The following is a 27,566-nucleotide window of genomic DNA, read 5'->3' as shown; positions in this document are numbered from 1 at the left end:
ACAAATACAAAGCCAAGACAGGTCTTTGTATTCCCATCAGTCTGTGCTCTCTGCTACTGAATTATCTAAGATTTTGATCCTTTTCAAACTTTTAAAAATCAGAATCATGAAATTAATCTTCACAAAAGTTTAATTTAATTTATCTCGACAAACACTGAGTCCTATTTTGTAGGTTGAAAGTATTAGGTCATTTTCAGGCAGGTATTTCTAATATTTTATATATGTATCATGGATCCCTGGCAATCCCAACCTTATGGATATCTTCTCAACATTTTAAAATAAATTTTAAAATAACATGTTTAAATAATGGAAAGGAGTATTAAATTTAAGTTTAAGGTTCTGAGGTCATTAATCCCACTTATGACCTTTTTTTTTGCACCACACCCAGACCTTGCCCCATTATTTTATCTCTAATAGCTTCACTATCTCCTTCTCTACTGGCTCCCTCCCTTCCATCTAGAAGCAAGTCGAAGCCTCCTGAATCCTAAAAGCAAATCCCTGCCATCAACCTTACCACCGTCTCATGCTATCATTCAGTATCTCATCTTGCTTTCCTTGTTAAAATTCTAGAAAGTGCCTCCATTTTCTCACCACCCACTTGCTCCTCAGCCTCCCAAGCTTATCATTTGAGTGGTTATATGAAGGATGGAGAAGGGGAAGACTGGAGGTTAGTACAGGGATATTGCTGCAAGAGATATTGTGAAGCTTACAGCAGAATGACTTTGCAATTCTCAGCACAGTGCCTGCCACATAGGAGTCACCATGTGTATTAAATGTTTATGGGATTTAATTGGATAAGGATGGAGAAAGATTGAAGGAAAAGGAAGAAAGATAAGATTTTGACATTGAAATTTTGAGGTTGGGGGATAGAGAGGATAGTGATGCCAATAATAGAAAAAGGGAAGTTGGGAGGAAAGGGATGTTTATGGGGGAGATAACAAGACTAATTTTGGATATGTTGAACCTGAGTTGCTAGGGAAGAGACATCTTGTAGACAGTTGGAACAATGTGACTGTAATTCAGGGGGAGAGACTGAGGTAGATACACAGATTTCAATCAATCAACAAGTGTTTAGGAAGGATTTACTATGTGCCAGGCTGTCTTCTAGGCACTGGGCATGCAAATCAAATAGTCCCGATTCTTATGACAAATCATATTGGGAGTCATCTGCCTAGAGGTGATAATTGAAGTCATAAGAAAAAAGAAAGAAGAAAGTTCAGGACACCTTACTGAGGAACACTCATCTTTCATAGTCAGAGGAAGAAAGACGAACTATCAGATACTGAGAAACAACAGTCATACCAAATCATGGAAGCCTTGGGAGAGCTGATTATCCAAATGGAGGGAGTAGTTAATAGCATTAAATCCAAATGGTAAAAAAAAAAATGAGGAAAGAGGAAAATATCACCTTGATAGGGCACTTACAAGGCTGCTGGTGAGAAAGAAGTTTCAGCAGGGAGGTAAGGACAGAAGTCAAATTATAGGAAGTTGAAGAGATGGGAGGTAAGGAAGAGTGGTCTTGGATTGTAATCTATTCTTTCTAGAAACTGAAGAGTGAAGGAGAATAGATATAGAATGATAGCTTCGGGGGATGTCAGAGGGGAAGAGAAGAGGTTTTATTACTTTGTAGGATGAGAAATCTTAACACATTCACAGGCAGAGTGGAAGGAGAAGAGAGTGGCTGAAGACTCGAGAGTTCTCGAATCAATGACACTAAGAACTGCATGAGAGGAGAAAGAATGGGACCAGGGATTCAAGTAGGAGCGTTGCTTGGCTAAGACATTGACTGGAGGGAAGGAAGAGTGGATAAGTAAAGACATACCAGAAAGAGTCTGAGGTATGGAGGAGAGGTGAGAGGGAGCTCAGGACAAGTAACTCCAATCTTATGTTAAATATGGAAGGAAAAGTTTTCTTCTGAGTGAAAGGGACAGATATGGAAAGATTTGGAAGAACCATTGCCTGACTTTGATAAGGAATCATCAGAGTTGGGGATCTCATTGCCAAGTCCAGTTCATGGGATCATAGATTTAAAGGTCATTGAGAATAACCCCTTTAGGTCACATATGTAGAAAGTGAGGCTCAGAGAGGTTATCTGAGGTGCCCAGTGTCACACAGGGAAGACGCTGAAGAAATAGGGATTTGAACCTGGGTCTTCTCCCTCCAGATCCAGTGCTCTCTCCTCTCTATCCCTCAGAGATCTTATGGCTTTATCTAATCCAGGCCCTTGACTCCTGGGGAACCCCAACCTCTGTCTGTTTGGGTTCAGAAATCAATGAAATCAGTTGCCATGAGATGATCTGAAATTTCCCAGTGGTATCTAGGGACGTGGTCCAAGTGGTTCTCTTGGTCAGATCTTCACAGGATCCTGACCTCAACTCTTTCTGGGACTATGTAAGTAGGAAAAAATGCTTCATGCAACTAATTAGATTGGCAATTAACTAATTGCATTTACAATTGGCCACTTACTGTCTTGAGACTGAAATGGAAGGCAATTGACTAATGGCTAATGAGCTAATGAGTGAATGAGTGTCTTTTAAGATGAGAAGGACTGCTGAACTTGTTTGTGGAGTAACTCACCACTGAAGGCTAAGAACCTAACATTCTTCTTTTATCTAGAGAGGAGATAAATAAATGCACACTTGCCTTCTCAGCTATTCTCTTATTACTCTCCTTGCCTCAAGTCTTCACTTGGGAACCAGGGCTGGAAATCTGGTGCCATCTTTGACCTAGAACCTGGCTTCCCCTCCCACTCTTGATGAAGTTGGTCCCATGTCCCACATTTTTGTAAAGGGCCCTTTATTGAAAGGGTCTAGTATTTTGTTCATGGTGATGCTTCCTGAGGCATTGTCAAACCACTCTATGTCATTATCCAGAAAAATGTCAGCTCCTTGAGAGCTTGCTTCAATCAATCAATGGACCCATGAATGACAACTTGTAAGTGGTTGCTCTGTGCTGGGCAGAGTGCTTTGTTGTTCAGTCATTTTCAGTCATATCTAATTCTTTGTGACCCCATTTGGGTGGTTTGCCATTGCCTTCTCCAGATCATTTTACAGATGAGGAGACTGAGGCAAACAAGGTTAAGTGACTTGATAGGAAGTGTCTGAGGCCAGCTTTGAACTCAGGTATTCCTGACTTTAGGCCCAGTGCTCTATTAACTGTACCAGATAATTGTTCCTAGCTACATCCCAGACCCTAGCCCAGTGCCTGGCATTCAGGTGACACCTGATCAATGCTTCTGGAATTTGGACTGGAGTACAGTTCAGAATGGCTCACCATGCAGAGCTCCCTCCCTCTTTCCATGATGACTTCATGTCTTCCTTATTTTCCCATTATCCGCTCACGGGGAAGCTAAACTTTGACTTCCTTCCCTACTATCTACTTCCATCCTACAACTGGGCTTTGGACTTTATAGGAACATAGGATATAGACCTAGAACATCTATGATCACAGATGTAGAACTAGAAGTGACCTCAGATGCAATCTAGCTCCCAGTCCATCTCCATTTTACAAATGAGAAAATGAAGACCCAGGGATGGTAACTAACTTGCCCAGGGTCACATCGATAATAGGAGTCAGCGGTTGGATTTGAACTCAGATCTTCTTATGCCAGAATCAGGGCTGTTGCCATCATCTAGGGGGCAGGCCCTTGGGTTACAGAGGAAAAAAATTCACTTAAATTGGTCCTTTACAGTCCTAGGATCTTTCTCCTCCTTCTCCCATGTTAAACCCAAATGGTAGAAAAATCTAAGCGAGTTCTCCCTTGACCCAGAGCATATCTGGTTCCCAACATTATAATTCATTTCAATTTCACAAGTGACCCAAATAAGCTCCCAAGGTATTAAGTCAGTTGTTGGCTGGTATCTAGTTACCGGCACACCTGGTAAAACCAGAATTCATATTCTCCAAGTTTCTGGTTCCTAGTCATAGACTCACCCATTTGGAGTTGGAATGGAACTCAGTGGCCATTTATTCCAGCCCTTTCATTTTATAAATGAGGAAACTGAGGCTCACAGAGGTCGTTACTTGTGCAAGGTCATATAGGCAAGATGTCACAGAGCTGAGATTCAAACCCAGCTCATAGGACCATAGATTCAAAATGGAGGGGGCAGGCAAAGTTAACAAGGGAAGTCTGCTAATTTTACAGGTGAGGAAACTGAGGCTGAGAAGTGAACAGAGGTCACATAGGTAGTGGAGCTGGAATTCAAACCCAGAACCTCTGATTCCAGTCTAATGCTCCTTCCACAGCCCCACCCTGCCTAGGTGCCCTTACTATTCTTTATGGGGCACCCTCTTTCTCTTTGTATTTGAATTTTGTTACAGATTGGAGGCCAGCCTTGATTTCTGACAGTTGTGGCTGTATTTGCCCCCCAGCCCTGGGGTCTGAATCTAAAATTATTCACCACTTGCTAATGTCCAGAAACAATGCAATTATGGGATTGAAGTACCTACGTCCTCCAAGAAAGCTATCTCAATGGGCCAGTGCCAGAGGGGGCTGGAGACGGGAGCTGCTGCTGCTGGCTTTAACAACTGCTTTGCTAATGAAAAGTGGAGAGCCCTCCGGGTGTCTCACTCAACTTACCTGTGCTTGGCCGCCCGTGTGCAGGGGAGGGTGTGGCGAGGTCTGGTGGTGTGCCGGGTGTGCATGGAGGTGGGAGTGATGATGCGGGTGGTTCTGCTGGTGATGGGCTTGCGGATGAGGGTGGTGGGCAGGGTGCTGATGCTGGTGCTGGTGTGGGTACGGGTGATGGGGTGGCAGCGTCTGGTGCTGATGCGGGTGTGAGTGCAGGTGATGGTGCGGTGCCTGGTCCTGGCGAGAGCCCATCATTTCCATCATATGTCCCATGCTGTTCATGTTTCCATTGGACATGGCCGCAGGGTGGTGAGTCAGAGCTGCCTTCAGCCTCTAGAACAAAGCAAGCAGAGAGGGAAACTGAGACCAGTAATGGAAATCGGGGCAGGTGAGTCTATGTGACTTCAGTTCTATTTAATTCAATAAGCATTTAGTAAACACCTTCTGGATGCCAGGCGCTGTGCTAAGCAGCTAGGTGTTGGGGATAGAAATAACATAAAAAATGAAATAGTGCCTTCCCTCAAGAAGCTTACATTCTAACAGGGGAGGGGGAAAGAGGGAGGTAGAGAAAACATGTATGCAGTTAAGGAAATACAAAATCCATACAACACTGTGAGAGACGGGGAATCAAAATGACTTATATTGACAATGGATGACAACAATAATAGTTGGCATTTTTGTAGTACTTCAAGGCTTTACATTCATTATCTTATTTGAGCTTCACAGAAACCCTTTGAGGATGGTATCGCAGATGTTATCATACCCATTTTACAGATGAGGAACCTAATGCCCGGAGAACTGAAATGATGTTTGTGACTACCCAGCTAGTGTCATAAGTGGGATTCAGACCTTTCTGACATCAATTCCAACACTTTAGCCTCAGTTTATATTTTAAGGGTCTTCACAACCTGTTCCCAGCCTACCTTTTCAGCCCTGATGGACTTTGCTTGCCTTCCCACACTCTGTGATCCAGACACACTGGCCTTCTCTCTGTTCTTCTCTCATGCCCATTTTCTCTCCCTGTGCCTTTGCACTGGCCATCCCCAATGTCCAGAATACAGACCTTCCTTTCCTCTGCCTGAAAGAATCCTTCTCTTCCTTTAGGATGCAGCCTTCCCTCATCCCCCACAACTGCTAGTGTCCTCCTCCTAAACTGCATACTTCAATTTTATTGTGCTTTGCAGATATTGTGTTTTTTTTACAAATTGAAGGTTTGTGGCAACCCTGCGTTGAGCAAGTCAACTGGCACTATTTTTCTTTTCTTTTCTTCTTCTTCTTCTTCTTCTTCTTCTTCTTCTTCTTCTTCTTCTTCTTCTTCTTCTTCTTCTTCTTCTTCTTCTTCTTCTTCTTCTTCTTCTTCGGCAATTGGGGTTAAGTGACTTGCCTACAGTCACACAGCTAGTAAGTGTCAAGGGTTTGGTCTGAGGCATTTGCACTCAGGTCTTCCTGACTTCAGGGCCAGTGCTCTATCCACTGTGCCACCTAGCTGCCCCCAATTGGCACCATTTTTCTAACAGCACGTGCTCACCTTATGTCTCTGTGTCACATTTTGGTGATTCTCACGATATCTCAAATGTTTTCATCATTATTAGATCTGTCACAGCAATCTGGGATCTCAGATCCTTGATGTTACTATTGTCATTATTCTAGGGTGACATGAACAGCACCCATATAAGACGGCAAACTTAGTCACCAAATGCAGTGTGTTCTGACTGCTCCACCAAACATCGCTCCCCATGTCTCTTTCCCTCCCCTCTGAGCTCCCTATTCCCTGAGACACAATATTGAAATCAGGCCAGTTAATAACCCTCTGAGCGTTCAAGTGAGAGGTAGAGTCAATCAATGAGGCAAACTTCATTGTTTATTTATTTTATGAAATTGCCACAGCCATCCCAGCCTTCAGCAAAACCACTCTGATCAGTCAGCAGCCATCAACTTCGAGGTAAGACCCTCTACCCTCACAAAGATTACAACTCACTGAAAGCTCAGATGGTGGTTAGCGTTTTTTTAGCAATAAAGTATTTTAAATTAAGGTATGTACGTTATGTTTTTTTTAGATATACTACTATTGCCCACTTAATAGACTACTGTGTAACGTATATGTAACTTTCATAGGCACTGGGAAACCAAAAATTTCATATGTTATGCTTCATTGAGATATTTGCTTTATTGAAGTCATCTGGAACTGAACAGGTAATGTCTTCAAGAAAGGGAAGGAAGGAGGGTGGGGAGGAGAGAGAGAGAAATGGAGAGAGGGAGAGAGAGAGAGGAAAGAGAGAGAGAGAGAGAGAGAGAGAGAGAGAGAGAGAGAGAGACAGAGAGAGAGAGAGACAGAGACAGAGACAGAGAGAGAGAGAGAGACAGAGAGAGAGAGAGACAGAGACAGAGAGAGAGAGAGAGAGAGACAGAGAGAGAGAGAGACAGAGACAGAGACAGAGACAGAGAGAGAGACAGAGAGAGACAGAGAGACAGAGAGACAGAGAGAGACAGAGACAGAGACAGAGACAGAGAGACAGAGAGAGAGAGAGAGAGAGAACACCTGAGATGCAATCTAGTCCCCATTCCATCCCCATTTTACAGATGAGAAACCCAAGACCCAGGGATGGTAACTGACTTGCCCGAGGTCACAATGATAATATGCATCAGAGGTGGGATACACACACACACACACACACACACACACACACACACACACACACACACACACACACACATACTTGTGTCCCCTGTTAGAATTTAAGCTCATGGCAAGCAGGGATTGTTTCATTCTTTGTACGTGTATCTCTGGTGAGCCCGGCACCATGGTTAATAAATACCTGCAGATTGATTAATTATACCACAAATTAAAAACCAAAACAATTTTGGAATGGGGGTGGTGGTAGTATTAGTGGATGACTTGCCCAAGAGCACGATCCAACAGCACAGGCATTACAGCTGATAAATTTAGATCTAGAAAGGCATTTAGAGACCAGAGAGTCCAGCTGCTTTGTTTTACAGCTGAGGAAACTGAGCATCAGGGAGCTTAAATGAGGCTGCTGAGTAGTGCAGTAGATAGGGTGGATAGAGTCAGGAAGACCTGAGCTCCAATCTGGCCTCAGACACTTCCTAGCTGTGTGACCCTGGGCAAGTCACTTAACCTCTGTCTGCCTCGGTCCCCTCATCTATAAAATGTGGATAATCATACGCTCCCCAGGGCTGCCATAAAGATAAAATGAGATAGTATTTGTAAAGCATTTTGTAAACCTTAAAATACTATAGAAGTGCTAACAATGATTATAATTGCTAGTATTATTACAACGATGATGATATATTCATAGCTTGCAAGAAGCTCACCTCCCTTCAATGGTTATCAAATTGGTTCAGGTGAAGAGGCCCTTATGGTAATACCATTTTGCATCACACAAAAGATTTCCTTGACTTTGGGAGGGAATGAGCAGGAAGAAAGTAGAATAATGCAGAAAGTGGTATGTCTTGTTTAGAACGGGTGGGAAGCATTAACAATATTGGGCCCCAGAAAGTTCCCAGGCACATCTGAAACATTGAATGGCTCTTGATTAAAAAATAAAGTCTGTCATGAAGAATTACTCAATGATTGGCCCAGGCCAGATTCCTCAAAATGGTTATTATTGTAATAACCCATTATCCTCACAGACCAGAACAATGTCCTGGGTCCTCCATCATCAAATAGCTTCTCCTTTGGAAACAGGTCATGCATGAAGAAGTATGTCTCATTGTAGGATCGCCCTAGGTACACAAAGTCTTTACTGAGGCAAGGAGGTAGGGTGGGGGTGAGGGGGTTAGGGAATAGAATCCTGAACTTGAAGTCAGGAATGCCTGAGTTCAACTCTTACCTCAGATACTTACTAGCTATGTAACCCTGGACAAGTTATCCCCATCTATAAAATGGGGATAATAATAACACCTAACTCTCAGGGTTGTGGTGAGGATGAAATGAGGTCTTCATTTGATATGAGATACACAGGGGACTTTGCAAATCTTAAAATTCTGTGTATTGCCTAATATTACTCCTAAAGGACCTTGAGTTCTCTTTGTGGATTTGCATTCATAGCTGGTCACAGAATACAGTAAATGCTAATTATGCAGATGGAATAGCTCCAAGAAAACTGGAGTTTTCTGTTACAAAGTTTTCTAGCCAGTGTAGAATTCCCAGGTTGCCATGGCCAACAAATCCATCCCATGTTGGCCGCCATATTAGAGATGAGCTGCTTTGGATCTAGCTAGATTGGTAGTCAGAGCACATACTCCGACTGTTCCTGGGACTATCCTGAAAACATTTTCTGCCAGGATCTGTCAGAGCTTATTCCTTGGTGGTGCAATCTTTGGGAATCCAGAGCAACCTCAATGCTATTTCTATGCTCATGAAGAGGCACTGGAATAATATTTAGAATAAAATTTCAGTTAAGTAGACCCCATCTAATCAGAACTCTCAATTAACCAGACTTTTAAAAACCACAACACTTTTATATTTCTGCTGATGTATTAAAATAGAATATAAGCTCATGGAAGTTAATTTGTTTTGCTCATGCCCATTCTTTTCCTCCTTGTCTTTATATGCTCAACGCCAAGCATAGCGTCCAGAACACAGCAGGTGCTTATTGTGTGCATTGCATGGAAATGAACTGGTGTGGGTCCATCTTCCAGAGCTGCTTCAGCTCAGGCCTTTGAGCACAGCCTCTCAGAGGAGAGCTGGACTTATTTCCTACCACACATGTAGCTTGATAGATCCATTAACACCACTGTAGGCACGGGGAGCAGCTTCTACCAAGGTAGGGATGGATCGCCAGCTTCAGGGAATGGGGAGTACCTGAAGGAATGGGGGATATAAAAAAAGGCTGGGAAGGGAGGTCAGAGCCAGGCAATGAAGGCCTTAACAAAAAGGGACATTTTTCCTCAGAGGCAATAGGGAGCCAGATTCTTGACCAGGGGAATATTATGGTCAGATTTGGGCTTTAGGAAAATTATGTTGGCATCTTTATAGACTGGAGACATGAGAGACTAGAAGCAGGGAGGCCATTATTTTGGAAAAATAAAAGCAAGGAAAGTCAAATAGAAGCAAGGAGAATACAAAGTAGGATTTTGTTTTGTTTTATTTTTAAATCTTCTTCTTGGTCACACAACTAATAAGTGTCTGAATTCAGGTCTTCCTGACTCTAGGCCCAGTGGTCTATCCATCAAGCCACCTAGCTGCACCTACATTTTCTGTACTTGTATCTTCAGTGGCTAGCAAAATGCTTGGCACACAGCAGGCACTGTTGAAAGCTTAAAAAAACTCTTCTTCCTGAAGAGGGATACGTCAGAATCCAGAAAGATATTTAGGGATGGACCAAGATATTACCACTGCAATATGTGACAACCCTTTCCACTTCTAATTAGAAACCAATGAACCGTGACGGATGGCCCAGATTGTCATCTCTCCAATAATTAGCTTGCCCTCTTGAGTGAAATTTATTTGACTGCCCCCCCACCCCCGTCAACTCTTTGCCTGGTTCAGGACAATATATTATAATAATAACTTCCAAGCTTTGCTCTCTGCATTCCTCAGTCATGCTGAAAGAACTTCATCACTGTGATTCCACCTAATCCCTGTAGTAAATGGCGAGGCGTACGCCAAGAGCAGGCTTCAACCTCTGGGTGATGCAAGACAGACACACCTACTGTCTGGGCTAACAGGTGACCAGTTCTGTCCACCCAGATCTCCTGGCTCTTCTCCTTCCCCCTGGCCGTTAGCCCACATCACACATTGAACAAAAAGTTGAAATAGACCACTTGTTAGATAATTTCACAAAGGGCCATTTTTAACATTCTTGGGCGTGAGGACAAGACAATTTCACGGGGGCCATTTTTAATATTCTTGGAAGAAGGCGGTGCAGTGTGAAGCAGTGGAAAAGCCTGAGCTTAGAGTTAGGCGACCTGGGATGATTCCTGGGTCTGTACTACTTGTATGACCTTGAACATGTCCCTTTTCCTTTCTAAGCCTCAGTTTCCCCACCATAATATGAGAAGAGTGTCCTCGATGATGCCTGAGGTTCTTTCTGCTTCTAAATCTCCAGTCCCATCCTCCTCCAGTCCCTTCCCAAACAACTCAGGGCACTGCTGGAAGGCTCTCATAGCCCACTGCCTGGCTCCACCATGTCCCAGGGTCAAGGAGAGCAATTACACTCTAAATCATTAAAGACAGCAAATATACATATTCGTAATCCACACTTCGAGGAATGATAAATCACCAGCAAATGAATCCAAGCTGTATTTTTTCAGAATGATTTTTCTCTTTGAAGCTAAACTATGTCTTGTTTTAAATAACATTCTCTGCCATGCCAAGAAATGGGCTTGGAGGGGGGAGGCTGGCGGGAAATTAATGAGCAAATAAACATTTTTTTTTCCGCTATAAAAACCCTGGTCATTACTGAGGTGCAACTTCAGGCAAGAATAAATGATCTTGGTGACTGTCCAGAGTCCCTTTGACCACTTCCATTTATTTGTGATAGCAAACCAGGAGGGACAGTCCGAGACCTCTCTCTCTCTCTCTTACACACACACACACACACACACACACACACACACACACACACATTCACACGCAGCTGGTTTCAGTCAATGGGGTCACTTCCATTCAGGCTGTGTATTTTATAAGCTCCTCGTTCACTGTTCCCAATGGGAGGGTGGGCCAGCTGCCCTGGATCTGAATCTTGGTCAGAAGTCAGCTATCTACCTCATTCTGTCCCAGGGCGGCTGCAGCCATCATGCCCCTCCTGGTCCCTCTCTAACTTGGGGCTGAACTTGGTTCTACAAGACTGAGCTGAGTGTACGTGTGCACATGCATCTGTGTATGTGTGTGTGTGCACACACACACACACACACAGATTCGGGCTTATGACTCTGGATGTGTGAGCTCTGACACAAGCAGAGCTAGAGACCCCACCCCACCACAGGCGGTGTCGACCCACCCTTCACAGTCCTTGCCGATTAGAAATATTTGTGGAGCCGGGAACCCCGGTTTCTGTGGATGCCACTATGGAGCCCGTGAAGAATTATGATGCAGACATGAACACCAATTGAAATTGGGACCGGAGGAGGGTGGTGACAGGTCTTTCTACTGGACTTCTTTCTATAAAGGTTGTAAATGCAAACAGCTTTGGCTTCAAAAACAACATGATTATATCAAAATGGGCTGTTTCTGAATTGACTACAGTGCTGAGGTAATGGCAAAGGATGACTGTCTGCAGCTCTGTCTGTGTTCCCTTTCTCAATACAAAGGACTATCCTTGGTGGGCTCCACCAACACATTAAAAATGGGAACAAAATTCAGTTTAATCGTTCTTTTTTGAAAAACAGTGGATAGGACACATCGACCCCTGGTTCATCAAAGGCCAAGAAAAGAAGGAGGCAAGAATCTCTGCAATGCCAGTGATACGTGAGCTGGAACATTTTTTCCCTACTTTTCTATACTGGAACCAGAGTGTCAAGATTCTTCGAGGTATCAGGCTGAATAAGTGAGAATATCAAATTTGGTCAGAGATTTAGGTTATATGAACTTAGGCAAAGTCAGAAAGAAAGTTGGTAAAAAGCTCCTAAAGTTAACCAATAAAGCCATCCATGCTATCTGGATCAGCTGTGACAGGCAGCATGTAACAGAAGGAACACGAGGTTTGGAGTCAGTAGACACTCTGGTTTCAAATCTTGCCTCTGAGACTAGCTGTATGACTCTGGGCAAGTCACTTAAACTCTCTTTTCTCAATTTCCTCATCTTGTGAGGGTAATAGCATTATGTACCTCAGAGAAATACTGTGAGGCACTAAAGATAATGTATTTAAAACAAATGTTAAGATTACTTGATAAAGTTCAGCTCTTTGTATTAGTAGTAGTTGTGGTAGTAGTAATAGCACTGGTGGTAGTAGTGGTAGCAATAGTACTAGTCATAATAATAGTGGTAGTGGTAGTAATAGTAGTAGTTGTAGTAGTAATAGTAGTGGTGGTGGTAGTAATAGTAGTAATTGTAGTAGTAATAATAGTGGTGGTGGTGGTAGTAAGAGTTGTAGTAGTAGTAGTAGTAGTAATAGTTGTAGTAGTAGTAACAATAGTAGTGGTAGGAGTAGTAGTAATAGTAGCAGTGGTGGTAGGAGTAGTAGTAATAATAGTGGTGGTGGCAGTAGTAGTAATAGTAGTGGTGGTGGTGGCAGCAATAGTACTAGTAGTAATAGCAGTGGTAGTGGTGGTAATAGTAGTAGTAGTAGTAGTCGTAGCAATTAGCACTCTCAAACTTCTTCTTATAAATTGTGTATGGGATGTCCACACAAGGAGTCCCTAGGGATGACTGTGCTAATTTCTCATTTCACTTTACCTATGGAAGGACTCCCTTAATGGCCAGATTTTAGTCTGGTCTTCAGTTGGTGTCTTAAGGATTAATATGTGGTACATTTGTGTGCCTGATATCAGGACATATTCATTTTAGGACTGCTTTTAGAAGGACAAATGTCTCCAGCTTAAGCACTCTGCTGGTCCCCTGATATTCTCCATTTCTTTCTTAGAAGGTCATAGAGCTACCCCATGACCACACCAGACGTAACAATTAGTAAATGACAATAGATTTGGACACCAGGGAAGAAATAGGGAGCCACAGTTAGCCAAATTGCCCAGGTAGAGGAAGTATCCACACCAAAAACTGCAAAATCTTGAAATGAGTTTAACCTTTATAACTCTGAAAATTACACAGATTCATCTGAAGTACATTCTTTTTTCTTTTAAAGTGTGGAATATTTACTACGCTTCTATATACTGCAATAAGATCATAGAATCATCAAATTTTAGGATAGAAGAAGTATGATAACTGACTACATAGAGGGACAGAGGGAAAGGGAACCCATCTGTGGTCCTAATTTGGTAGGTAAGTCCAAAGGAATTCCTGGGCCTTAGAAATATTAAGAGATGTGCTTAGTTACTTTATAACTTAGAGGTCATCAAGCTGCTCTCAGACACACACAAAAAGACACCCTTTAAAAGCTCACATTCTCCCAAGGATGATACATGGAATGCACCAAATACCAAAAATCAAAATGGCGGATGATCCAAAGGACCACAGAGAGATGGAGGGGGGACCTATGGAGATTAAGGCATTTTACCAATTTGCACAAATGAAATGGCTTGAAAGATACCTAGGATGGGAATGATTGGAAAAAGTGGGGAGAAGTGGTCGCATAGTGAGAGCACTCAGGGTTGCCCTAATGCTTGCAACATGTTAGAGGCCAAGAAGGAGAAGCCCTCTAGTCTGCTGTGTAACTCCTTTCTGGAGGATTGATCAGGGACCACGGACAAGAAGGGAAAGAATGAGAAGATGTGGCAGTGTGGCCATGTGTGCCACCAGTGTTGAGGAGATCTCAGATCCACCTATTGGGTGGAATGTTACATGAGGAGATCACCTTGATGTCCAGAAATGGACCTTTCCCCTATTGGCTGGAAGGCTGTAGGTGCAGAAGAAACAGGATGGGGAGGAAGGTGCTGAGAATAAAACTTCCTTGTTGGGTCTGGCAGCATCTGGATCACCAGTGGGACAGTACTCTTGGTGGTCCAAGAGCCCACTTCTAGGTCCCTTTGGGGGCTGCTCCACCAGTCCCCTAGCCATGAGGCTCATTCCAGTTCTGAGGCCCCCTTCTGGATTCTCACTGCCACCATCTCCATCTCCATCCAAATGTGTAGAGCTACCTTGACCTAAGCAGAGAGTTGTGATCTTCATTCTCTGTACCCCAGCCCCCTAACAGCTTCAACAGCCTCCGTGCACACAGCAGGCTGACTGAAAACACTTATTGATTGCTGCTATGACTAAAAGCAGGAGAAGCTTTGAATGGTGTTGTCTAAACATGGAGCGTCTTTGAAGCCCAGGCCAATAATTTCATTTACAGGATCACTTCTGGTGGTGATGAGGAGGAGAATGGTATTCTTTGTCCTGCTAGGAAACCCAGCACGGCCCTGAGAGCCTGACACCTGTAGGCCTGGGTAATTTTTGGTAACAGTTTATTTCTAGCTTTTATTGAAGAAGAGAGTACTTTCAGGAAAATTTAAAAAAGAAAAACAATCTAATCCTCTGTTATTTTATTTTGGATGAGGTTTTAATCAGAAACATAGGGTAGGAACAGATGTTAGGAAAATACATATGAACCCTAGGACTTTTGCATTTAGAACTTGCTGTGGAAAATACCAGTTCATGCAACACTAAATCTGAGGACAGAAGTCAGCAAGTAGCAAGTTCAGGTTCTCACAGCAAACGCAACTCCCTGCATGCATCACAGAAGCCATCATTACCCCGGCAGTGTGACCTAATCATTTGGCAAATCGAGGTGCATTGGAGAGCACTAGGAAGGATCTGGGGGTTCCCCTCTCTTCTCCAGTGTTCTTCCCAGAAGATGCAAAATCTGCTTTTACTAATTTTACTCCCTGCTGATATTGTGCCCTTTTCCACGAGCATAAACATACGTGGCAGCACCCAACCTCTGTGCTTTGCAATCATCTGTAATGAAAGCCCTTACTGTAGCATCTGATACACGGGTCCAGAACATGGCAGTGTGCTTGCTGGGTGGAGCAGCAGGTCAGGATCACATCACACCAATTCTCCACTGGCTCCTAGTTCATGTCTTCCCTAGGACAGCTGTTCATATTGTGCTCAGCCCCTGAATGAATCTTTCAATGGTTGGGAATAGAAGAGTGGAGTCTAAAAGACCGCAAATGGCTACCATTAAAAATCAGGAAATTAGTTTGAATGACTTGCACACAGTAGGAGATTAATCAATGTTTGCGATTCTACATGAAATACTCTGTACCTGAAAAAGCACTTTATGAAAGTCAGATGCTATAATGAAATTGTTCTCCATATAAATGCATTTTATGAGAAAGAGAGAAAAGTGTAGGCTGTCTATTGAGCAGATGTTTAAAATAAGATTTTCCCCCCTTAAAACTAGGGGCTTAAAGTATTTGTTGAATGAAACTCAATTATTTGAATTCTAGCTTTGCAATTGATTCCATGTAAGAATTGACTGAAAGAAGGGAGTGTGTTCCTCCTGGAGAAGAGAAGATTGATTGGGACATGATGGCCATCTTGGAGTCTCTGAGGGGTTGGCTGTGGAAGAGTCATCATACTTGGCCCTAATAAGCAGAATTAGGACCGATGGATGGGTAGGTGCTGCACACAGGTAAGCTTAGACTCTGTGACAGGAAAGCTTTCTAATAACTTAAGTCGGTTAACAAACATTTCTTAAACACTTGCTGAGTGCTAGGCATTGTTCTAAACGTGGGGGATACAAAGAAAGTAAAAATCATTCCTGCCCCAAAGCTTACATTCTAATCAAGGAAGCTATGCTTCCTCTTCCTCCTTCTCCTCCCAATGGAGAGAAGCTCATCACTTTGCTCCTTGTTCAGAGTTATAGCCGCATAGTTTCTAGAGGCTCTGGTGCAGAAGCATCAACATATAAGATATGGACAGGAGTAGATGGAATGTAATCTGAGAGGGGAAGGCATGGGCAGCTGGAGAGACTGGGAAACACCTCTGGCAGAAGTTGGGATTTGAGCTGAGTCCTAAAGAAGCCAGAAAATTGAGAGTTGCTTCAAAGAGTGGGCTGCCTTGGGAGGTGGTATGTTCCCTCTCACTGGGGGTATTGGTGGAGATGGCTGCCCACTGGTTTGGGATGTTGCTGAGGGGATTCTCGCTCAGGGATAAGTTGGATGAGATGCTCTCTGAGGTTCCTTATACCTTGGAAATTCAGTGATTCTGCAATCCTTTGGGGGAGTGGTTCTGCAAGGTGTTTGACCATCGTGCCACATTTCCCTCATCTCTAAAATGAATCGAACATTGAATTCAACAACATCTCATTAAAAGGACTGAAAGGAGACTTCCTTCTTGGGGCCATCATGAGCTCTTTCACTTGAGGCATAGAATGACAGCAGTGAAAGGGTTTTCAAGGATATTTCCACAGGGACAAAGAAGAGTTTAGCAGGTGTTGATAACATAGAGCACGAGAAGCTGCCCTTCATTCAATTACATCTAAGATCCCCAAAGAGAATGGGCTCTGAGCCCATTGCTCATGAAAGTAGGGAGGCTACATGTGAGTTGCCTGACCTCACTGCACGCTTCAAGACAAATGGTAGAAAAGATCTGCAGTTTTGGTGGGTAGTGAAGAACTGGAATCAGGATGGATGCCTATCAACTGGAGAATAGCTAAACAAACATAAGAGAATATTAGTGTTCTATAAGAACTGAGGAGCATGAAGAATACAGAGAAGCATGGAGAGACTTCTATGAACTGATCCAAAGTGAAGTAAGCAGAGCCAGGGAAACTATATACAATGATCACGACCATGTAAAAGGGTGATAATGAGAAGCTGGAAACTGAAGCCTGTGGAAAGGCAATGACCAAGCTCGGCCCCAAAGAAGACCTCGAAGGAGGCACAGAGGTGGGAGGATGTGGGTGTGGAACACTGGCTGGAACGTTCATCTGCAAAGTGCTGATTAGTTGGGATGAACTGTTTTTTCCCTGTTTTTTGTTCTTTGCACGCTGGTAAGGGGTTGTGTGAGGAGAAAAGATATTGGGAAATTTTGGCAATTTGAAAAACAAAAGATATCAATAAAAATGTATTTTTAAAAAGCCATAAAATCATGGGTTTGGAGCTGGAAGTGACACTATAGGTCCCTTAGCCCAACCTGCTAATTTTTTATATGAGGAATTGCTCTTAAAAAAGGTTAGGTGACTAGTCCAAGGTCGCACAGGTATTGGATTTGGGATTCAAACCCAAGTCCTCTGGTGCCAAATCCAGTATAGTTTCCACTGAACCATAATGAGGAAATGTGTCTCCTTCCTTTCACTGGAAGGGTGAGGGACTATGGATGTGGAACAGCATATACGCCTTCACACATAGCTGGTGTTTCTTTGTAACCCCCACACTTAGATGTTTCCACAAAACAAACTGGTTTTGTTAGGCTGTTTAACAGAGAGAGAGAGAGAGAGAGAGAGAGAGAGAGAGAGAGAGAGAGAGAGAGAGAGAGAGAGATAGTTCACCAGGTATGAGGAGGATATATCTGGAAATGATAATACTGTAAAAACCAATAGCACAATCAATATTTTAGTTGATTCTCTCTCTGTCATTCTCTTTCTGTGTGCTTTTCTCCCTTCCTCCCCCTCTTTCTCTTCCTCCACCCCCCCGCTTCTCTTTATCTCTCTCCCTCTGCCTCACTCTCTCTCTCCCTCCTCCCATTCTGTTTCTGTCTTCCTCTTCTTTCCCTCCTTCCCTCTCTCCTTTCAATAAGGAAGGCAATAATAGTGATGTAAAAGCAAAAGATATCGATGAATCTTGCAAAAGAAAAAGACCTGCAGAAGTTTCTGAGAGATTAAGGGTCTAGGATTATTGTAGTTCAAAGTTTCTTCTAGTATCAACACTATCTCTAGCATTTTAGCCAAATCCTAATGGAAAAAAAAAGGGAGCTCCCCATTAGAAAAAAGGAAAAACCCCAAAATTTTGATTTTATCTGTGTACTCAAATTTAGTTCATTTCACAGAGCAGGCCTGTTTAATTTATGAAGTATCTGGCCACTTTTTGGTGTGTCTATGGAGAAAATGAGAGTTAAGAGACACTCTTGAATAACATCCAAGAGTATGACAGGTCTTGGATTTCCCCACCAAACACCACCCTCTGGGGCTTCAGGGAGTCCCAGATCCCACTGATTCCCAAATCATCACCATCACCCACGTTTGAAAAAACATCTCTCTCAAGAAGTAAGGGTCAAATATTAATAGATGACATTTCTGGAGTGCTTTATGATTTGCAAAGCAGAAATCTCACTGGAGCCTCAAAACTACTTGAGGAGGTAGATAATACAAGTGTTATTTTACCCAGTTATTTTTTTGTTTGTTTGTTTTTCATGGAGAAAGCTGAGGCTTTGTGAGGGGAAGCCACTAACAGCTAAGCCTTGAACCCATGTTTTCCTGATTCCAAGTCCAACATGTTACCTGCCATGGACTTTGCCTCTCCAAAGCTTCCAGATCATTACAGTGTCCTTTCAGACAAATCACAGAGTCAGAACATCTCTTTAAAAGACAAAGTCCCTCTATTTTAGACAATAGCATCAGAATTCCTCAGTCATGTGGCAGATTTCTGACAATTGCTTTTAAGGCTGTAGCCATGGGAGGGAAGCATGTCAGGTTACCAGGCTTTTTCTGCTGTATCTGTTTAGACTGTCAAGGTCACAGTCACACAGAGCTCACATTTGTGCAGCACCCTAAGGTTTACAAAGCGTTTCCTTTGCAACAGTCCTATGGGGTTGATTTGGAGTTGGAAGGGACATTAAAAGTTATGGAATCTAATCCTCTCATTTTAGACAGGAGGGCTAAGATGACTTGCACATGATCATACAGGTAGTAAAAATAGCAGAGTCAGTCATTTAACCATTTAGGGGCTTATTTTCTCCAACTATAAAATGAGGTTATTAGATTAGACAACCTCTAACCGTATGTGACTATCTCTTATTTGTATATAATTGTTTGAATGTTGTGCCCTCCGTTCGAATGTAAGCTCCTTGAGGACAGAGTCTGTTTTTTGCTTTTCTTCATGAATGCTTACCAATTTAACTTTATTAAATCATAAATCTATGAGTCTGTTAGTATCACAGATAGGATTTGAACCTACATCTTCCCAACAATAAGTTTGGTTCTGGAATAGCTTCAGCAGGTTGCTTTTTAGTTTAAAGACATAGTGCATTCATATTCATTTATTCTTTCAAGTCTCATTTATTAAGAGCCTACTATGTTCAGGCATTGGACAAGGTATTGGGAATATAATGAAAGAAAATGAAACAGCCCCTGCCCTCAAGGAACTTACATTCAACATGTGCACAGTTAGATAAAGTAAGAGAGTGTGTGTGTGTGTGTGTGTGTGTGTGTGTGTGTGTGTGTAAGTGTGTAACTGGTGGAGAGGAGTGTGCTAATATGTGATGGAGGGGTCAGGAAGGTCTCATGTAAGAGGTGCATTCGAGCTGAGCCTTGGGCACAAATGATTTTGAGACTTGAGTAGAGATGAGTGAAAGATACTGAGATTTACTAACCAAAAGCATACATATATTCATTTTTGGGGAACTCTCTACTCTACCATAGTAATCTAGTCACCCAATGAGCATTAACAAGTAGCCTTTTCCTTCTACGCAGGATAAAAAAGATGGAGTCCATTTGAGGATGAGAAATACCAAAGGAGAGAAGTATGTCCTGTACTTTAAAAAAAAGTGAATTGAAGTAGAGACATTTGGCCACTTTTGTCAAGTTTCTGAACCATCTGTGGTTAACCGGGGGCTAACAGAATGGTTAACCAAATGTGTCAACCACTAACCAAATGGAAATGCTGATGGTGCATCCACGGATAATTTCTCCCTTCCCTATGACACACAGTTCAATTGGCCTCATGCATGGTTTCAAATAATGGCTCAGTGTTAAAAGGACTTTCTCCCAGGGCCACCGACCTCATTGGGGTCAAGCTCTTGTCTACCAGATGTTGGCCCTTCTAAGAGCCAGAGATTATCCTTCTGCATGGCAGATGCTTCATGATTCCCAGTCCTGGACCTGGGAAGGGGCAGTTTCTCCCTTATGTTCCTGTGAAATGATTCTAGCACTACTTCCTCAGCACTGCTTGGTTCTAGGCCAACATTCTGATAGGTTGTTGATGGGATGGAACCCATCAGAGTGAAGGCGTTTTTTGATGCAGAAGATTCAGTGATTTTCTTGGTGTATTTTCAGTGAGCCCTTTTAAAGTCAGGTTTAAAACTTTTGAAAAAAAAATGATCTCATAGGATCATAGATCTAGAGATGGCCAAGTCTAATCCCTTCATTTTCTATAGGGGGAAGCTATTAAATCATAGCTGAGTGGTGATCTGCTTTAGTGAAGGGAATCCCCACATTGGCATTCCTTGTGCTGATGAAGTCACACATCCTTCCCTACTTGTGCATTGCCTTGTGTATTAAGGCTAGTTCTAAGAATATTTATAAATATATTATGTATTTTGTTATAAACAAACATGTGATGGCTAAGATCACAGGCCTACATGGATTCTCTCTTTAATCTATGGGATTTTAACTTTTCTGTGTGCTATGAATCTCTATGGCAGTCTGGTAAAGCCTACGGATCCCTTCTCAGAAGAAAATGTTTTAAAATATGTAACACAAAACACCTAGGCTTACAGAGGAAACCAGTTTCTGATATTGAAACCAATACTGAAATACACTTATCAAAATATTGAAAAAACATGGTCATGGACCCCACATTAAGAACCCCTACTTTAGAGAAGAAAAATATATTAGGCAAAACATATATATATATATATATATATATATATATATATATATGTATATATGTATGTATGTATATTAGGCAGTACAGTGAGCACAAATGAATCCCAAGTTCATGTTCTAATGTCAATTAATTAGCTATTTTTAAAAGTGATTGGCTACCTTCTCTTAGTTTCAAATATATGTCTACAATCTCTATATCCCACATCTGTCTCCAAAACATTTGCTTTCTTATGAAGGAGACTCAGACTGATGAAGCCTTAATATCTCATAAGTCAGCAGCTGTGGAACCCTGGTACTGGACAATTCATGCTCTGATGGGCTGGGTCCAGTCATTAAATGTTCCATGACTTTTTTTTTCCATAAGGGGGTGTTATCCTGGCCCCACTTCAGCTAGGATAATGACAGCCTCCCTCCCAAAAATTCCCCTGAAGTTTCCAACTGGCAAGGCCTTTCTTCATTTCCTTTCTTTGAATGAAGGGTAGAATCTAGTGGCTAGCTGAGAATGGAAGCTATTGGTCCCATGTTATGGGAGCCATTGGTCTCATGCTCATTTGTTTTCTTCCCACTGGGGAGTCCGTTATCTCAATCTAGACAATCCATATGGTTCTTTGGAGGTTACTAAGAATGAAGGTTTATCCCCTAGATGATGATGGCTATTATTAATTGACATTGTTTTGAGAAGTCAGGTGGAATTTCAATTGGGTTGAGCAGACGTCATGTAACTAGCCACCAACAGCGTGAAAACACTGATAAACGGGTCACATTGGGCCAATCTTCATCACTCTTTGACTGAGTCTTGGGTCAGCGCAACAATGACCAATAGCATTTATCAGTATGATTGGACTTTCAATTTCATACAGTTGGGAGCTCCCAGGAGAGAGAATTTCGCTCTAATACAGATTGGCACTGCAACTTAGAGCCTTCAGAAACTGCCTGGATAGGCTTAGGGCCACATAGGCAGTATATTACAGGGGTGCCCTGCTCCCAATTCATTGTGCCAGGCTCACCCTGTATGAGAATTATTTACTTTGAAGGGAGCATCAGAGGACCACAGTGATGTGGGCAAGTTATCATTGGAAAGAAACACAATCACAACATTTGCTCTGTCTGTTAGTGATGCCTTCCTTTCTCTGTATTTAGCTGGGTTTAAATTGGAATGTACATCTACCAGTCAACTGAGACCCTGCCAACTGTTTCCATTAATAAGAACAAAGTCATGCCAATTCAATTCCATTCAGTTCTAAATGACAACTGAAGTCTCCTCCTCATCTAAAATTCTGTGAAATCCAATTCAATTTAATAAACATTTATTCAGCATCTATTAAGGACAATCTGGGACAGATCCCCTCTCCAGAAGTCTCACAGGGCCAGTAAAGGATTGCTGATCAGTAAGAGACAAAGGGGATAGGGTAGAAAATAAACAGAAAAATATTCTTAGGTTTCCTGGGCCAGAAGGACACTTTGCCCCCCAGGAGGGTTGTGTTTTATAAAATCATAGAAATTTAGAGGTGAAAATTTGAGGGTTCTTTGAAAATCATAAGACCTTTGCAATCTAGCTCTAGCATCCTTTACCAGGCTTATTTCCCATTACTGCCTCTCTTTCATTCTATATTCCAGCCAAACCAGACCAATTGTGAGACATTTCATCTCCTGCATTTCTGCCTTTGCCAAGGCTATACTCTACGCCCCAGGTGCCCTCCTTTCTCACGGCAGCCTCATAGAATTCCTTTAAAGCATTATTTTGGTGCCACCAAAGACCCTTCCTGTTGCCCTCCTCCCTGTTGTCAGCATCTTTCATATGTGTGCATATGTTATATCCCCCTACTAAAATACAAGCTCCTTAAGGGCAGCAATTGTTTCCTGTATATCAATTCACCAGCATTTCCCATAATGCCTAAGACAGCAGGTACCTAATAAACGCATGTCAGAAGTTATGACACATGATAGGATAATGGGATATAATGGGATATAAGAAATGTGCTGTAATGAATGATGGACATCATGAACATGCAGGAGGATGGGAAGAATTACATGGACAGATGCAAAGAACCAGGAGAAGATCATACACCATTACAAAGACAATGTACATGGAAGGGCAGCGACCACAGTATGACCAAACGTGAACGGTGTGTGTTAAATGCTGTTTACATGTAATTGAGAAAAATACAATTAAAATTAAATGTGAAAAAGTGAATGGTGTGACATTAGAATGGCTGAGTCTGGCCCCAGAGAAGAGATATGGAAAGGTCCTTCTTCAGGATTCTTTGCAGAGGTGAGAGACTATGGGAGCATAACACTGCATACAGCATCAGACTTGTCCAAATTGTTGGTTAGTTTTGCTGAATTGTTTGCCTTCTTTCCCCATCTTTCCCCTTCGTGAAAAAGGGATGGGAAAGGGGAAAGATACATTAGGAAATGCTGGTGACATAAAAACAAAAGGTTTTGATACAATTTATTACAAATAAATTCTTTCCCGGTTGACTTGAATTTTACAGAGGGGGAGAGGGAGGTAGGCTCAGGCAGATTAAATGATCCCCCTTGCCCAGGGTCAGACAGCTAGTCAGTGGTCCAGCCAGGCCTGTCCTCCCCCCCACCACCCAGCGCTGTATTGGCTATACCATCCTGACTCCCCTTTTAAAAATCCTGCCTTAAGCTTTCGCTACATTTTGAGCTGTAAATCAGAAAGAAAAGCAGCGTCTGACAATGCTAACAGGCCATGTGTGGAGCCTTCTCTGGATAAGTGATTTAATTTGTCCCAGAGATGGGAGCCTCCCAGGCCATGCAGGCACACTAATTACAATCATCGTGGAGTATGGAAAATCAGACTGAGCCAAGACCTGCAGGCTGCATGAACCTCGAGCTGATTCCCAGTAGAAAATCCATAGGAACACAGATCTGGAGCTGGAAGAGGTCTCAGAAGCTATTTTTCTACTTCTCTTACCCCCAATTTACAGATGAGGAAACTGAGTCCAAGGCAGATGAATTGACTTATCCAATACTTAATAAGTACCAGAATTGAGATTTGAACTCATGTCCTCTGACTCCAAAGTCACCATTCTCCTGCCAGTGTCTGTCCTGAGAATAACAGGAGGATTCTAGGTACCAGCTCCCTTTCTCCCCAGTGGCAGCTGAATGTCTCTTCCTCTCCTTCATCCTCTGCCTGCCTAAAATAGCTACTGATTCGATCCTCCAAAATCTCCCACAGCTTCAGCCCTTTTACATGGCCGTGAATGGACCTTTGTGAAACCTTTAGCATGAAATTCTCTTCTCCCAGCATCTAATTAGCCTCACACATGGTACCCAGACTGCAGCATGAGACTGAAAGCAGATATTAGATTTCCTTATGGACCAAAAACAAAAAACCAGAGCAGTAGATCCAGGGTGGTTCACACCACCAGGAATTTCAAAATGTTTTTCTAAAAAAGAACCAGCTTAGGCAGTGGGAAGTTTCTTCTAATAAATAATATTTGACGAATCTATGATTTTGTTAGTGTGGGAAACTCCTAATGATGATAATCATTTGAAAAGGAGCAAAAATCCAGAAAGTCTTCCTGCAGAATTATAGTACCTTGGACAAGATTTTAAGGAAACTATGCATTCTATGAAATAGAGGTGAGGCATTTCAGGCATGGGGAGTAGTCTGTGCAGTCATGAAGGTGGGTGATGGAATTCTGAGTTTGGGGAAATGCATGTAGTTAATTTGGCTGGATAATAGAGTATGTGAGAGGGAATAATTTTCAGTAAGCTTGGGAAGGTAGGCTAAAGCCGGATTGGGAAATTGGGAAAGACTTTAGATGCCAAATTGAGGAATTTACAGTATTTTCCTGTTTCCATTCTTGGGCCTTAGATGCACTATCATAAAAGAGGAGAAAGGGGATCACATGAGACAAAGAAGACTCGGTCTCCTATTCCCTCCTTTTGCTCATATTTCTTGAAAGGGAAGGTGCATACAGCATGTAAGGTGGGCTATCAGGAGGCCTGATGCAAATGGGCTGTCTCCAGCCTCAGACACTCTGACTGGCCCCCATCGCTCTCCCTGATGTCAGCAATGCTTGCCACATACACAGTGAGACAGGTCTGGCACCCAGTGAGGCTGTTAAGGGCGACTCACGGATTTTCTGAGGTCGGGATCTTTAAGAGGAACAGTTCTCCCAGGGTGTCAGTGTGTTCTTAGGGATAGAAATAACTGACCTTTTCATAGCTCTTTGAAGTCAGCAATGAGAACTTTAGGCTTACAACCCGAAGGGTACTTAGCAGCCATTGAATTCCAACCTCCTCATTTTACAGCTGAGGAAACTGGAGGCATAGAATGCAAAGTGATTCATCCAGGGTCACATAACTAGGAAGCGAAGCATTGAAAGTAGGATATGATCTGAGGTCTTCCTGACTCCAAGCTCAGCACTCTCTCTGATGCTTCATAGACATTGTCTCCTTTGTGCCTCATTATCATTCCAGGAGTGGGATTCTACATCGATTATTTTCCCATTCTACAGATAGAGAGATGGAGGTGATCACAGGAGCCTAAAGGGACTTCTGAGGTCATCTCATCCAACCACTTCATTTTATAGATGAGGAAATTGAGGGTCAGACAGTCAGTGATTGCTCCCACTGATAGCAAATGGCAGCTCCAGTATGGGAACCCTGACTCTCAATTCTGCTGATTTGGTTTGGTTTCCCCCAGTTAACTGTAACAATAATGATATATACTCAAGTTCATATTCTGTTTTCTGCTTTTCTCAGAACTCAGAGATGTGAGTTGTAGAAACATTATCGTCCCACTTTGACACATGATATTCCAACCTTTATCTTACAAAGAAAAAGGCCTGAATGGTAAAAATGAAGACAAATAATTGGGAAGGAATGAGCAGGTCAACGGGTCAAGTCAATCACACCAAATTCAACAAGTATTTTCTTATTGCTTTTGTTAACAGACCACAGCTTATATGTTTAAAAATTATTGCTATCTCTTGTTTCTGCATCACCTTATTTCCAGATATCTCCCCCTCCTCCACTTCCCAGAAACAATTCCAAGCTACAGGAACAGCAAAGGTCATTTTGTTCACCCTACCTCATTCTACAGATACAGAAACTGAGGCCCAGAGGGTTCAAGCCACTTGTCCAAAGTGATACAGTTAATGCAGGTCAGAGTGGAGATTTGAGAATAGGCCCTCTGACCCCAGACCCAGCATCTCTTGCCAGTCTCTGCTCATGTTTGGGCACCAAGGGAAGAGCTACAAGCAATGGCAGGGAGTTATAATGAGGCCAATGTCGACTTGAGGTGAAGAAGTCATCTGCTCCAGGAAGAGTGGGCTGCCTTGGGTGGGGGTTGAGTTCCACCTCCCTACTGGTCTTCAGGTTAAAACTAGATGACCCCATGCAGGGCTCCTTTAGAAGGGATCCTTACTCAGACAAAGCTTAGACTAGATGGCAGTCCCTCCCTACTCTGAGAAAGGAAAGAAAATGGCACTCAGAAAAACTAACAAATGCATTTCCTGTGTCTGACTGTGCATGCAATGTCTCCTACCCATAGGTCCCCACCTCTCTCTTTCAAGCAAGCGGGAAGGTGTACTTTCTCAACCGCTCCCTGGAGCCACACTACAGCAAATATTTATCGAATGCCTATGCCATGTTGTGATCTACAAACCAAGTGTCTTTGCCTTCAAGGAATGCTGAAGCTAATATTCCTTTAGGGTCCCTTAGGTCACACAGCATCAGAGGTGAGATTTGAATCCAGCTCTTTTTGTCTCTGATTCCGACACTGCCTCTGCCACCCCTCATTCACTGTCCTCCTGAGACAGAAATGTTGTTCACAAGCCCAGAGCTTATTTCAGCTTCATTCCATTTTAGGAACTCGCTGGATACAAAGAAATTCCTAGCTCTGCCCACCAGAAGTACCAGCAAGATCCCCAACAGATGAAGAAAATCCACTATCAACTCAAGATGACTCAGTGTTTGGGGTAGAGGGCAGCGACCCTTGACCCTCTGCCCTACGCCACACAGCCCTGATGCTGGAGGGTACAGGCCCCAGCTGATGCCAGGGCCAGAAAGACAGGACCAGGCCTGGGCAGACATGGCTGGGGGAGGCCAAGCCTCCTTTAGGCAGCATCTTCTGGGGCTCCGCCCACCCATAGGCCCCATCCAAGACACCCCATGGGCCCTGCCAGGAGAGCAGACAAGCCTGCTTTCCCACAGACCAGAAAGAAACCTCATCGTCTCCCACCACTGTTGAGCAGCTTAATACCCTATTATCAAGGACGCCAGAGGAGTTCCCACTTCCCTCACTACTTCTCCTTGGCCCTTTGCCAAAGCACAGAAGACAAGGAGTAGAAAAAAGTCCTGGGTGGAGGGGGCTATTTCCCCCCCACCTCGCTGCCTCCCTTTACTGTGGTTAAGGCAATGACAGATAATGGATCACATGTTCTGGGGCCCCTCCAGCTGTTAAGGGAAAAAAAGTTGTTTATTAATTCAATTAGGCTGCTTATTTATCAGAGCCCTAGTGGCAGGGGCCTTCAAAGGCCCCAGGGGGACTTGTGTCCAATAGTCTGCAGCTGGACTTGTAGGAGGACAGGCATGCCACTTCCCTGCCCTCAGCCACACTGAGGATGGCACCTGCTGGACTGGCATCCTCACTACCTGGCACAAGAAGAGACAACCTGGATATTGTA

At 43.0% G+C, this 27,566-nt stretch overlaps 1 protein-coding gene across 4 annotated transcripts in view; it reads right to left on the bottom strand.

Annotated features, from left to right (window-relative positions):
* The window catches only part of CREB5 (cAMP responsive element binding protein 5), a 509,250-nt gene that overhangs the window by 31,645 nt on the left and 450,039 nt on the right, over positions 1-27,566 (bottom strand). For all 4 annotated transcript variants that reach the window (XM_020993294.2, XM_020993292.2, XM_020993293.1 and 1 more), the window contains one exon: positions 4,580-4,903. In XM_020993294.2, coding sequence (XP_020848953.1) covers positions 4,580-4,903 — 324 coding nt within the window. The remainder of the gene's footprint in view (positions 1-4,579; positions 4,904-27,566) is intronic.

Source organism: Phascolarctos cinereus, unplaced genomic scaffold (assembly GCF_003287225.1).
Source record: "Phascolarctos cinereus isolate Bilbo 61053 unplaced genomic scaffold, phaCin_HiC Scaffold_1;HRSCAF=81, whole genome shotgun sequence".
In the NCBI taxonomy this organism is placed as follows: domain Eukaryota; kingdom Metazoa; phylum Chordata; class Mammalia; order Diprotodontia; family Phascolarctidae; genus Phascolarctos; species Phascolarctos cinereus.
Note: the sequence above shows the minus strand (reverse complement) of the source record. Positions and strands in the feature narration are given on the sequence as shown.